This window comes from Epinephelus fuscoguttatus, linkage group LG12, assembly GCF_011397635.1.
Source record: "Epinephelus fuscoguttatus linkage group LG12, E.fuscoguttatus.final_Chr_v1".
NCBI lineage: Eukaryota > Metazoa > Chordata > Actinopteri > Perciformes > Serranidae > Epinephelus > Epinephelus fuscoguttatus.
Window position 1 is genome coordinate 42,664,066 of NC_064763.1, and position 12,435 is coordinate 42,676,500.

General features: G+C 43.4%; 2 protein-coding genes across 4 annotated transcripts in view; both read right to left on the bottom strand.

The window, feature by feature from the left end:
• The window catches only part of LOC125898750 (neuronal acetylcholine receptor subunit alpha-9-like), a 258,716-nt gene that overhangs the window by 142,326 nt on the left and 103,955 nt on the right, over window positions 1-12,435 (bottom strand). The window lies entirely within an intron of this gene.
• LOC125898771 (olfactory receptor 10J4-like) overlaps window positions 4,790-12,435 on the bottom strand; it is a 37,873-nt gene continuing 30,227 nt past the window's right edge. The window contains exon 4 of the mRNA XM_049592716.1: window positions 4,790-4,891. Within this exon, the coding sequence (XP_049448673.1) occupies window positions 4,840-4,891 (52 nt within the window). The 3' untranslated portion in view covers window positions 4,790-4,839. The remainder of the gene's footprint in view (window positions 4,892-12,435) is intronic.

Here is a 12,435-nt window from a genome sequence, read left to right on the forward strand (position 1 = left end):
GTTAGCCTAACGTTAGCTCCTAGCTGCGTTGTTCATCATGTCACCTTGTTTGCTGGGAGTTCATTAGCCTATTTTGTTCTAGTTTTGTACTTTGGTGATGGTACATCATTGTTAGCTGTTGTCCAAAGGGCTCTAGTTAAGCTAACGTTAACTTCTGGAGCTTATAGCTTCATTAACTTATCTGTAATGGCAGAGATAACAAAGGTTGGCAAACGTTATGCTGAATGATTCAGTGTAAATACTGTAGCACCAAACTAACGGAGAGACACTCTTGGTAAAGATGGTAAAAAGGCCGTTATCCTTTTCTCATATTCTGAGCCAAAAACCTTAACTTCAGTGGCACTTTAACTTGTTGTCTTTGATGGTGACGGCAACCAGATGCGGTTCACAAGCGTCCACTGTGACCTGTAAATTTTGGCTTGTAATTTAAGCTTTTCATCGACCTTCTCAACAATAAAATGATGAATATATCCCTCCAATGTGTAGTTTAGGCCCTTTTGGTTACTTCTCAATGACATCTGAGAAGTAACATCTGTCCCCAAAAATCATCAATGACACCTGTATACCTGTATCTGTATACACTGTGACACCTGCCATAGCGCCGGTCACTGAATGTTGATAGTTTGTCCGAGTGAGTGGAGGGGGCATGACTTAGCCATAGGTCAATTATTGGCTTTGCCTTTGTTATGTGAGAATATCATGTTGTTTATCATGTAAATTTACAATATTTTTGTTTTGGCTTGTCAATTTTAATTCCACTGTGATTTTAATTGACCCCAGGAAGAACAGTTGCTGCTGAGGCAGTGACTAATCGGGATCTGAAATGAACAAATAAACAGCACAGCAGAGACCGAGCTTGAACCACAGTTCTTCTGAGCCAGGCTCATCCACAGCAGACAACCACCAGCTGGGTCATTATACGAAAACCTGCCATTTTGTGTCCCGCGAACAAAACTGTGCTATAAATGTCAATAAACACAATAAATACACTATAATCATTTTAGAATTTATTTTCCATGATATCTCTTGTAACATTAAACAATGTAAAAGTTAAAAACATAAACTATCATAAAAACATAAACTTATATATAAAGCCTCAAGTGTCCTTTCATAACTCACGAATGGGTTTTATTCTTAATATCTGTAAAATGTTGTAAAAAACATCAATTTATTTGGGTTGCCAGGGAGTCGTCAACCCTGTTACTGTTAATGAAAACACCCCTTCTGAGATAATGGACTGCTCCGAAAGTTGCATGATTTCCTGGGAGTGAAATCAGCTTCCTTTTGTGAACATGCTGGTGAAAAGACAAATAAGTGTCCTCTTATTTTCATGATTGTTCTTAGAGTTATATAATGTTTGACGGAGAGGGACAAGCTTATTGTGTCAACCCTGTTTCCACAAAAGGACACGCTAAAAAGATATTTGATAGAAATTTTTAATGTACATAAATAACATGATATAGGCCTCTGATGAATGCACACCATGTGGTCTCATGACCTTCACCACATGGCTAGTAATGGCTGCCAAGAACATTTTTCGTCAACCCTGTTACCATTCTAGCGTAACAGGGTTGACAAAAGTATGGTTTTGCGAGTACATGAAAATATACTTTCTGTACCAATAATATTTACATTATATACATGGTTTTACAAGTTTCATCACTAGCTGAGAGGGAAATTGAAAAAACTGTGCGCTTGGTGACCAAGTTTTTGAAATTTGGCAAAGTGTAAGGTATGGGTATAAGGTTTTCAAAAACCAAGTTGGGATAGCCACAAATTTCAATATGGCCCTCACCGGAGATCTGGATCTGCTCCAAATTTTAATGGGCTCCATGTTGGACCATGTTATACCTCTCCACCAAGTTTAACACCATGCCAAATTTCAAAAACTTGTCACCAAGTGCACAATTTCTATGAATTTGTACGAATTCCCTCTCAGCTATGAGGTTAATGATCTATACTGATCTATATTAATACACTATCAGCACAATGTCATGTTGAATTAAAGGTTTATGAATTTCCCATGATCTCCATTACACCCAAAGCTGCAATTTAAACTAGCAGTATGGTAACTGTTGCCAACCCTGTTACTGAGATGTCAACTCTGTTACTTGCATAATATTCTAGTATAATTCAAAAAATGAAAACACAAATGTCAAATCAACTCATTTTATATGTTAAGTAAAAGAAACCAGTAATTTACAGAACAGATGGGGGTATTATTGTTTTCTTTTCATATTCTGTTCTTAAAAAGAAAGATGCTGTGAAAGTGTCAATTGCAAATGAGCATATTCATCCATGGATAAAACAGAAACACCTCAATATTCCCACTGTACAAACACACTCAGTGTAACAAGGGGAGATTTATCATTCATAGTTTATCAGATTTTTTGGAAATATGCATTCAAAACATTTTCAAACATTAAATGGTGTATCGTAACAGGGTTGACAAAACACACATATGCATGTTTATTAAGTGTGGAAAAAAAAAAAAAAGATAGTCTGAGATGGCACAGCACCTATTTCTGATAGGTAAGGATCTATTTAATCCAAAAAGGGTCATAAATAGTTTTAAAACAGTACTTTGAAAATCAAACATTAAGAATGGGAAATGGCATGTTTTCATATAATGACCCAGCTAACAAAAGCAGCATGCCAAAGCATCTTTCTTTCCCCTCCATTCATAGCTAAGGTTACAAGTGGGCACAGCTTTAGAACAACTGTGCAGGCTCAGGACGAGTGTTTAATCTTTGTCAGTGTGTGACAGGGTCAATTATACAGCAGTAATATGTGTAACAAAGTCAAATGTATATTTGTAAAAATAAGTATTATAATTATAGAAAATTTGTTTGTGTTGTTGTTACCTGACACACTTAGGCCTCCGTAGTCAATATGTGGAACGTTTGATACTCAGTTTCTGTACCCCTGTGTTCACCTTTGGGGGTGCCCCACCTGTAAATGGGTGTCTCCTGCCTTACCTCTCCCTTTTTGCTGTTGTGCTCTGTGGGAGAGGTAAGGCTACATTGCTCTCTTAGTAATTTCCATGTTTTAGCGCTGTTAAGCTTTTTAAGTTCATTTTATACTAATGTAAACTTGTATCGCTTAATTTGTGTCTGGACTGGAGTTTGTGTGGTTGTGTATGACAGAGGATTTTGTTTTTGTCACTTGCTGTGAGGAATAAACGGAGATCGCCTCCAAAGATATCCACAGCCTGGGCCTCTTCATATCAATACAACGCAGACATCACAAGAGTCCACAGCTTACAAATGTACACGTATTGATTAGTTGGATTCTCCAAAGGCTAAGTCGATGTTAGTAAGCCAACGCCACTAACAGGCAGAGTAGCATTTCTTTTACTAACCCGGCACCTTTACACACCACAGATCACAAATATTTAGCTCTTAAACATAACTACATTGAGAGAGGAAACTTAAAGCTTCCACTCTCACATGCTCCATTCTTCTTCTGACTCACAATGTGCTCAGAGGACCTTTGTCCATCTTCTCTGTAGTTATCTCTGCTGTCAGCCATTTTGTCGTTGCTTTTACACAAATTTCAAATCCTAGAATAGTAAAGGAGTAGCCTGCCTTACTCTGCTTCTAATTGGATAACCCTGACATTCTTACCTTAACCCAAACAATTCCCACTCTCCTGCCTAAACCTGACCAATCCAACCAATGAAAGCAAGAAGTATTAGCCAATCATAGAGTGTAGGGCGGGTCATTCCTTCACTTTTCTAGGGTTTGCAAATTTGCATTTCACACACACACACACACACACACACACACATACATACACACACACACACACGCACACACACACACACACACACACACACACACACACACTTTTTGTGTCTTAGTCTTTAGTTTAGGATATGTCGTCTGTTTTGATTATTCTCTTGTGAATAAACACATTTGGAATATCATGCTGTTTATTAAATATTGAACAAATAAATCTTGTCAACTTCTCCTATATCTAAAACAACAAAATCCTACAGTCTGTACTACTGATAAGTAATTTTGCTTATAGTTATATTCTAAGTATTAATCAGAGTTCAGAATTAATGCTACATGATATAATTAATAACTAGTTTTAATTATCATAATTATTTCTGATAGAAATTTTAAAACTTAACCATGACCTCAAACCTTACCAAGAACACAACATTAGTGATGGAAATAATGAAAATACAGATACTTTCAGAAAAGTGAGGTACCACCAGCATCATTTTTTAATTCAACAAAGTTATTACACGTATACATTTTAAAATGGTAAATTAATTTAGATAAAATTTTTCAATTCAATTCACAAGCACCATTCAGACACACATTCATACACTGGTGGCCGAGGCTGCAAGACAAGGGGCTACCTGCTCATCAGATAAACATTCACATCAGAAAGCTCAGCCATCGGAAGCAGTTTTGGGTTCAGTATCTTGCCCAAGGACACTTTGACATGTAGACTGCATGGGTCAGGGATGGAACCAATAAGCTTCTCAGTGGTGGCTCTACCTACTGAGCCACAGTCGCCTCGATGCCGATGGTCAAAAGGACCATTGTGGCCATTATTTTTTAGTGTTGATGTAGATTTAATGTAATAAACTTTGTGTATGTGTTAATAAATATACAGAGAGCAGAACAACATTATATGTTTGGCACAATGTACAATTCCAAAAGACCAGTTTAAATTCATATAATTTCTAAATAAGTTTCTGTGCATGACAGTCTTTTTTAATCCCAAACAGACATCTGGAGCCCTGTCCTGGATATTCAGCTGTCTTTTCTGTCTCCAGTTTGTGGGTGTGTGGTGAGCAGAGCGGCAGCTTTCCTCTCCCAGTCAGAACACTGTGTTGACGTCCTTTGTGGGTAACACAGCAGCAGATCTGAACCTGCTCAGAGTCCTGCTGATGGACTCTCGCAGCTCCTTGTTCCTCAGACTGTAGATCATCGGGTTTAGGAAAGGAGTCAGAGCGGAGAACAGCACAGACACAATGATACGGTCCTAAAACAAAATCAAATATAGATTGAACAAACTTTAATAAACACGAGGTTCACTCTGCCATTTGCCACAGATCCTGATGATGACAAAGTTGGTCAGTCTGTCGTCCAACACTTTTGAATGTTCAGATTTCTATGAAATGTTCTGTGAAGGCTTGTGCTCCCCAACCAGCCAAGCAGCATTAGCATGATTCCTCTTATTGTTGGTGACCATTAAACTTTGAGGCTGGTGCCTTTTTAATATTTTGTTTGACAAAGTATTTTCAAGACCAAATGGACAAATGCACATTTAATTTGCTGTGGATATCATCATCTGGATGAATCCAAGAGGTCGGGGCAGAGTACAACACAGTGTCAGTAATGCACACCTAGAAAGATATTCATGGTAACCAGAGGGTCAGTCCTGAAGATTTTGGCCTTCTTCTGACTTTCCCTCTATCTAATACATATTCACTGATAGCATCAAGGTATAAGAATGGTTACCTATCACCAGAAATACATATGTGAAAGACTGCAGGCCAGACTGCCATGAATTATACTATATATGTCATTCTCCGGAGGATTTATAACTTCATGACTAATTTCTCTGCGCCACTCCCAGCACTGCTCTGATGGAAAGAGTCTACAGCTGATGCTGCTTTTGAGATTAACGCTTACACAGGCATGCTAACACGCTCACAATGACAACAAGTTGATGATTCGCAGGGATAAAGAGTTCGCCATCTTAGTTTAACGTTTCTATCCCTCTGTGCAGATGACAGCTGTGGCTCAAAGCAATGTGTTTCCAATTTTGTCCATCAGTCCCATTTATGTGAATGTATTATTACAATTTGACACAAATGTCCTCTTGTACTCAATGATGAACCGGGATTTTGGTAGTCATATGTCCAACATCAAGGTGACTATGACCTCGTCTGTCTCATTCTTGTGAAAGCGCTATCTCAAGAACATCTTAAGGGAATTTTCTCAATTTAAGCACAAACGTCCACTTGGACTCAAAAATGAAATAGAATGATGCCTGCAAGCTCGTTCAGGCTATCAGCTCAAGCTGCACTGATTCATACACATACACTACTCTATCATCGATAAAACACATCCTCTTCCCAGCTCTCCCTTTGTCTTGTCAATGCCGCTGCTGCCCTGCATCAGCACTGCTGCTCGCTCTGTCAGCCCCACCTCCACCCCAGCATCCACCTGCAGGCTCCAGCTAAGGGGGGAAATATTTAATCATAACTGCCCAATATCTCATGTGAACATATCTGCAGGAAGCGAATTGAAAATGTGAGCTGACTGAAGTCATTAGAATTTGGTGGTCAAAGGTCGTCACTTTGACCTTGCATCCATCTCATTCTTGTGAATGCAATTTCTCAAGAAGGCCTTGAGGGGGTCTTCTCAAATTTGTCACAAACGACCACTTAGACCTAAGAGTGCACTGATTAGAATTTTTTTGGTCAAAGGTCAAAATGTAACTGTGCACAAAGCAGCAATTCTAGTTGTGTGCTAACATGACACATGAAAATGATCTGGTGAAGGCACTCGGGGAAAAGTCAGAGGATCACCAAAGTAATTGCGCTTAATCCCGAGGGGAACATGAAAGTGCGTACCAAACTTCCTGGCAATCCATCCAGTAGGTTAGTTGTTGAAATATTTTGCTTGAAACCATAAATATCAACCTCAAGGTGGAGCTAGAAGACAAGTCAGGGGATCATCAACGTTATTAAGATACATCCTCTGGGGACCCTGAATATCTGAACTATAGCAATCCTTCCAATAGTTGTTTACAGATTTCGGTCTGGACTGAAGTGGTGGAGTGACATTTATAGAATCAGACTCAGCGACCCAGTCTGCTGAGAAGGGCCACAGGATGTGACTGAAAGCTTTGGAAACACAAATGGACCCAATCTTGACATTTGTTTGTCAGGCTTCTGCTTCAAAGGTCAAAAATGAAACTCTGAACTCTTTGCGAGTCTTATTTAAAATACTGGTTTTGAAAACAGCACTCTTAATCGTATCTTTTGGTAGACATATATGAGACTAAAACAAAGGCAAAGGTAAAAATTAAAGCTGAATGATTCGTCTCGTACCTCAGGTGAAAACTTTCCCACCCTGTAGGAGATGTATACAAACGAGGCCGAGCTGTAAGAGATGGACACCACAGTCAGGTGGGCGGCACACGTCCTGAAGGCCTTCAGCCTTTGAGCGACACCCATCCTCGATATGGAAACACCAATCAGGATGTAGGAGGTGAGGATGAGGACTCCTGTGGTCAGTAGCGCCAGTATGGCGAAGGAAATGGACACAATGTTATCTATGGTGGTGTTACCACACACCAGGCGCCGTACAGAAGACAGGTCACACCAGCCATTCCTCACCACATTGGGGCCGCAGTAAAGCCGCTGCCAGGTCATGGAGGTAGCTGGTAGTGTGCAGAAGGCGGCAAAACTCCAGGCTCCTGCGATGAGGAGCAGCCGGACAGGCCGAGTCATGACCGCTGTGTAGCGCAGAGGGTTGCAGATGGCCACGTAGCGGTCGTACGCCATGACAGTCAGGATGGCATAGTCAGTTACACCTAGCTGAACGAAGAAATGCATCTGGAGGAAGCAGCCTGGGACGGAAATGGTATTCATGTCTGTCAGGAGGCCCGACAGCATTTTGGGGATGGTGGTGGTGGTGAAGAGGATGTCCACGAAGGAGAGGTTGGAGAGGAAGAAATACATGGGAGAGTTGAGCTTTGAATCAGTCAGCACCTGCGTGAGAATAAACAAGGCGAGATTAAGACACTAATAATTCCATTTTAGTCAGACTGAGGCAAAACTGATGAAATGAACTTTAATAGATTATTTTGTACCACAAAGATGATCATGCTGTTTCCTCCCAGGATGATGATGTAACCCAGAAGCAGGAGGACAAAAACTATCATCTTTTTCTCACCAAGGCTGGCGAGGCCCTGGATGATGAAGAAAGTGACGCCATCAGGCTCCCAGGTGCCGTTAACAGAGCTGGATCTCTGATTGGTCGACAAGGGCAGGTATGAATCTGGAGAAAGAGTGAGGTAAGGGTGGGGTTAGTCAGGCATGTGCATACACGGGGTGTCTCTCAAAGTCAGGGAAAGATCCTCACACTGCCAAATTTCAAGAAGGACACGTCATCGTCCCGCCGAAGGATTGTTCCAATGTCAAGGATCCTTGTGAATTTCACAGAGGATTGAGTCCTTCTTTCAGAGAAATTCCAAGGATGCATGTGTGGATCCTCAGCTGGTATAAAATCCCCACAATGCTTTGCACACACGAGTTGCTGGAAATGAAGGCGGGGAAACTTGTGCCAGATGAGCTGGGCAGGATTTAGATAAATATTTTTATTTGGATTAATGTCTCCACGAGTTTTTAAAAAATACTGACAGAAACCTCATAATTTGCACTTTCCGATGTGTCCACTGTTGAATAATGAGATTTTTAAAATAAGGTCATTCATTCATTCATTCATCTTCTAACCGATTCATCCTCTTGAGGGTCGCGGGGGGGCTGGACATCGGGCGAGAGGCAGGGTACACCCTGGACAGGTCGCCAGACTATCGCAGGGCTGACACATAGAGACAAACAACCATTCACGCTCACATTCACACCTACGGACAATTTAGAGTTACCAATTAACCTAGTCCCCAATCTGCATGTCTTTGGACTGTGGGAGGAAGCCAGAGTGCCCGGAGAGAACCCACGCTGACACAGGGAGAACATGCAAACTCCACACAGAAGGGCTCCCACACTCGGGATCGAACCGGCAACCCTCTTGCTGTGAGGCGACAGTGCTAACCACCACATCACCGTGCCGCCCTAAAATAAGGTGATTTAGGTAAAACATAAAAGTTTTTAAATAAATCATTTATAGCAGATATGGAGCGCTAAAAGTCACGTGACTCTGAAAATACAGTTTAATCAATCAATCAATCAATCAATTTATTCTTTTTTTTTATTAATTTTAGATTGTAGTTTATAAATTTGGCCCATCGCAACAATTTTTAATTAAAAGTGTGGTCCTCCTCCGAGAACCGCCACCTTATCCTGGTGGAGGAGTTTGAGTGCCCTAATGACCCTAGGAGCTACACTGTCGGAGGCATTTTACCCCTGGTAGGATTTCCCATGGCAGATTTGTTCTGGGTGAAGGGTCAGACGAAGTACGGTTCAAAAGACCCTTCTTGATGGAAAACAACAGGAGATTGTGTTGCAGGTCAATGATTGACTTTGTAGTCATATCATTTGACCTGTGGCCATATGTTCTGGACATAGAGAGAAGAGAGGAGCAGAGCTGTCAACTGATCTGGTGGTGAGTTGGATCAGGTGGAAGGGGAGGACGCTGCGCAGACCTGGCAGGCCGAAACGAGCAGTGAGAGTCTGCTGGGAATGCCTGGTGGAAGAACCTGTCAAGATGATCTTCAACTCCGACCTCCGGGAGAGCTTCGACCGTGTCCTGAGGGCAGATGGGGACACTGAGTCCAAATGGGCCTTGTTCCGCTCTGCCATTGTTGAGGCGGTGGTTGCGAGCTGTGGCCGCAAGGCAGCTGGGGGAAGCCTACAGGGTATGGTTGGTCTGTGGGTCTCCAGAAGCAGCTGGCGGGTACCGGCGGGCCAAGCGGAGCGCAGCAGTGACAGCCGCGGAGGCAAAGATTCGGGCATGGGAGGACTTCGGTGAGGCCATGGAGAAAGACTATCGATCGGCTCCAAAGAGGTTCTGGCAAGCTGTCCAGTGCCTCAGGGGGGGAAGGCGGCAACTTGCTCACACTGTTTACAGTGGGGGCGGGGAGCTGCTGACGTCAACTGGGGACATTGTCGGGCGGTGGAAGGAATACATTGAGGAGCTCCCCAATCCCACCATCACGTATTCCAGTGAGGAAATAGCTGAGTGTCTCGGGGGCGGGTCGTTCAATTTCTGGGGCAGAAGTCGCAGAGGTAGTGAAGCAACTCTGTGGCGGCGGAGCCCCGGGGGTGAATGAGATTCGCCCTGGATATCTCAAGGCTCTGGATGTTGTAGGGCTGTCCTGGTTGACACGCCACTGCAACATTGCGTGGACATGGGGGGCAGTGCCTCTGGAGTGGCAGTCCGGGGTGGTGGTCCCCATCTTCAAGAAAGGGGACCAGAGGGTGTGTTCCAACTACAGGGGGATCACACTCCTCAGCCTACCCAGTAAGGTCTACTCCAGGGTGCTGGAGAAGAGGGTCCGGTCGATAGTTGAACCTCAGATTGACGAGGAGCAATGTGGTTTTCTTCCCGGACACGGAACCGTGGACCAGCTCTTTACCCTCGCCAGGGTGCTGGAGGGGGCATGGGAGTTCGCCCAACCAGTCCACATGTGTTTTGTGGATTTGGAGAAGGCTTACGACCATGTCCCCAGGGGCATCCTGTGGGGGGTGCTCCGGCAGTATGGGGTTGGTGGCCCCTTGCTAAGGGCCATCCAGTTCCTGTACCAAAGGAGCACGAGTCTGGTTCGCGTAGCCGGCAGTAAGTCAGACCTGTTCCCGGTGAGAGTTGGACTCCGCTAGGGCTGCCCTTTGTCACCGGTTCTGTTCATAACTTTCATAGAAAGAATTTCTAGGTGCAGCTAAGTGGTGGAGGGTGTCAGGTTCGGTGACGGGAGGATCTCGTCCCTGCTTTTTGTGGATGATGTGGTCTTCCTAGCCCCATCAAACAGTGACCTTTGGCTCTTGCTGGGACGGTTCGCAGCCGAGTGTGAAGCGGCTGGGATGAGAATCAGCACCTCCACCTGCCTCAGGTGGAGGAGTTTAAGTATTTCGGGATCTTGTTCACAAGTGAGGGTAGGATGGAGTGGGAGATTGAGAGGCGGATAGGGGCGGCATCAGCAGTGATGCAGGCGCTTAACCGGTCCGCTGTGGTTCAGAGGGAGCTTAGCCAGAAAGCAAAGCTCTCGATTTACCGGTCAATCTAAGTTCCAACCCTCACCTATGGTCACAAGCTCTGGGTAGTGACCGAAAGAACGAGATCGCGAGTACAAGCAGCCGAAATGAGTTTCCTCCGCAGGGTGGCTGGGATCAGCCATAGGGATAGGTTGAGGTGCTCAGACATCCAGGAGGGACTCGGAGTAGAGCCGCTGCTCCTCCACATCGAGAGGAGCCAGTTGAGGTGGTTCGGGCATCTGGTAAGGATGCCTTCCGGACGACTCCCTTGGGAGGTGTTTCAGGCATGTCCAACAGGGAGGAGACCTCGGGGCCGCCCCAGGACATGCTGGAGGGATTACATCGCCTGGCTGGCCTGGGAACGTCTCGGGGTTCCCTCGGAAGAGCTGACAGATGTGGCTGGGGAGAGGACTGTCTGGGCTTCTTTGCTGAGGCTGCTGTGCACACGACCCGGACCCGGATAAGCGGAGGACAACGAGTATGAGTACGAGTATGAGTGTGGTGTACGCCTGACAACTGCATCTGAGTTGAGCCCCTCGCCCTTCCTCTCCCTGATAGCAGAGCTGAAGAGAGACAAGACATTCAGGAATGTGCATAACTTCATATCCGTTGGATTTTCCTGGATAATCTATCCAGAGTCTGTTACATTAAAATTAAGGTCACAGGTTTTAAGTTACTTCCTGTTCACTAACTTTTGATACTTGAAGTTCTTTTTGTTGCTAACGCCTCCAGACTTTTGTTTAAGTAACATTGTGAATGCAGGACTTTTACTTGTAAAGAGAATTCTGATTGTGTTATATTAAGATGTAAATACTTCTTCCACTGCAGGCATGAAGCAAACTTAAGATCAGCAGAACTGAGCTGCAAGAGAAATTGTCAAGAAAGCTTCAAAGCAGGAAAAATACGTGTTTAAAAAAATCGAAAGTTGAGGTTATTTTGTGTCACGTGTTCTCAAGCTCAAGAAGAAATAACTGTAAAAACACAAACAACTAATTAAAACAAAACAAAACAAAACATCCTTAAGGGACTCACATACATTCCTTAAACAACACTGTCATGTTTGCTGTAATCGTTCCTCCTCATCACACTGGCAATTTAAAGATACCAACATCCTCACAAATATTAAGTAAAAATCTCCAGGCCTTGTTTTGTGCTTGAGCCATCTGAGTTAATCACATCGGGTGGGAATCTTCTAAAGGTACAGATAAATAGTTTCTCTGTAAAAGAGGTGGAACATAAACCCAATCTGTCATGACAGTCTAACAGACTGAGAGAGGATTTATCACCTCAATACTTTCAGGCTTTAATATGCTCAAAAAAAGAAGAAATATCATGGAAAACTGAGAATAATGTGATTACTATTACTTTACACATTTAGCAGTCTGTGCAAAAACAATTAGGAAGTAAACTCAAAGTCAATAAAACAGGTGAAGGATCAGAATTTGACAAAGGCAGCATGACCTGAAGTGATTGAATCACAAAATCTGAAGGTAAAGCTCTTTCTTTCTCTCTGGAGTCGAGTACATGGA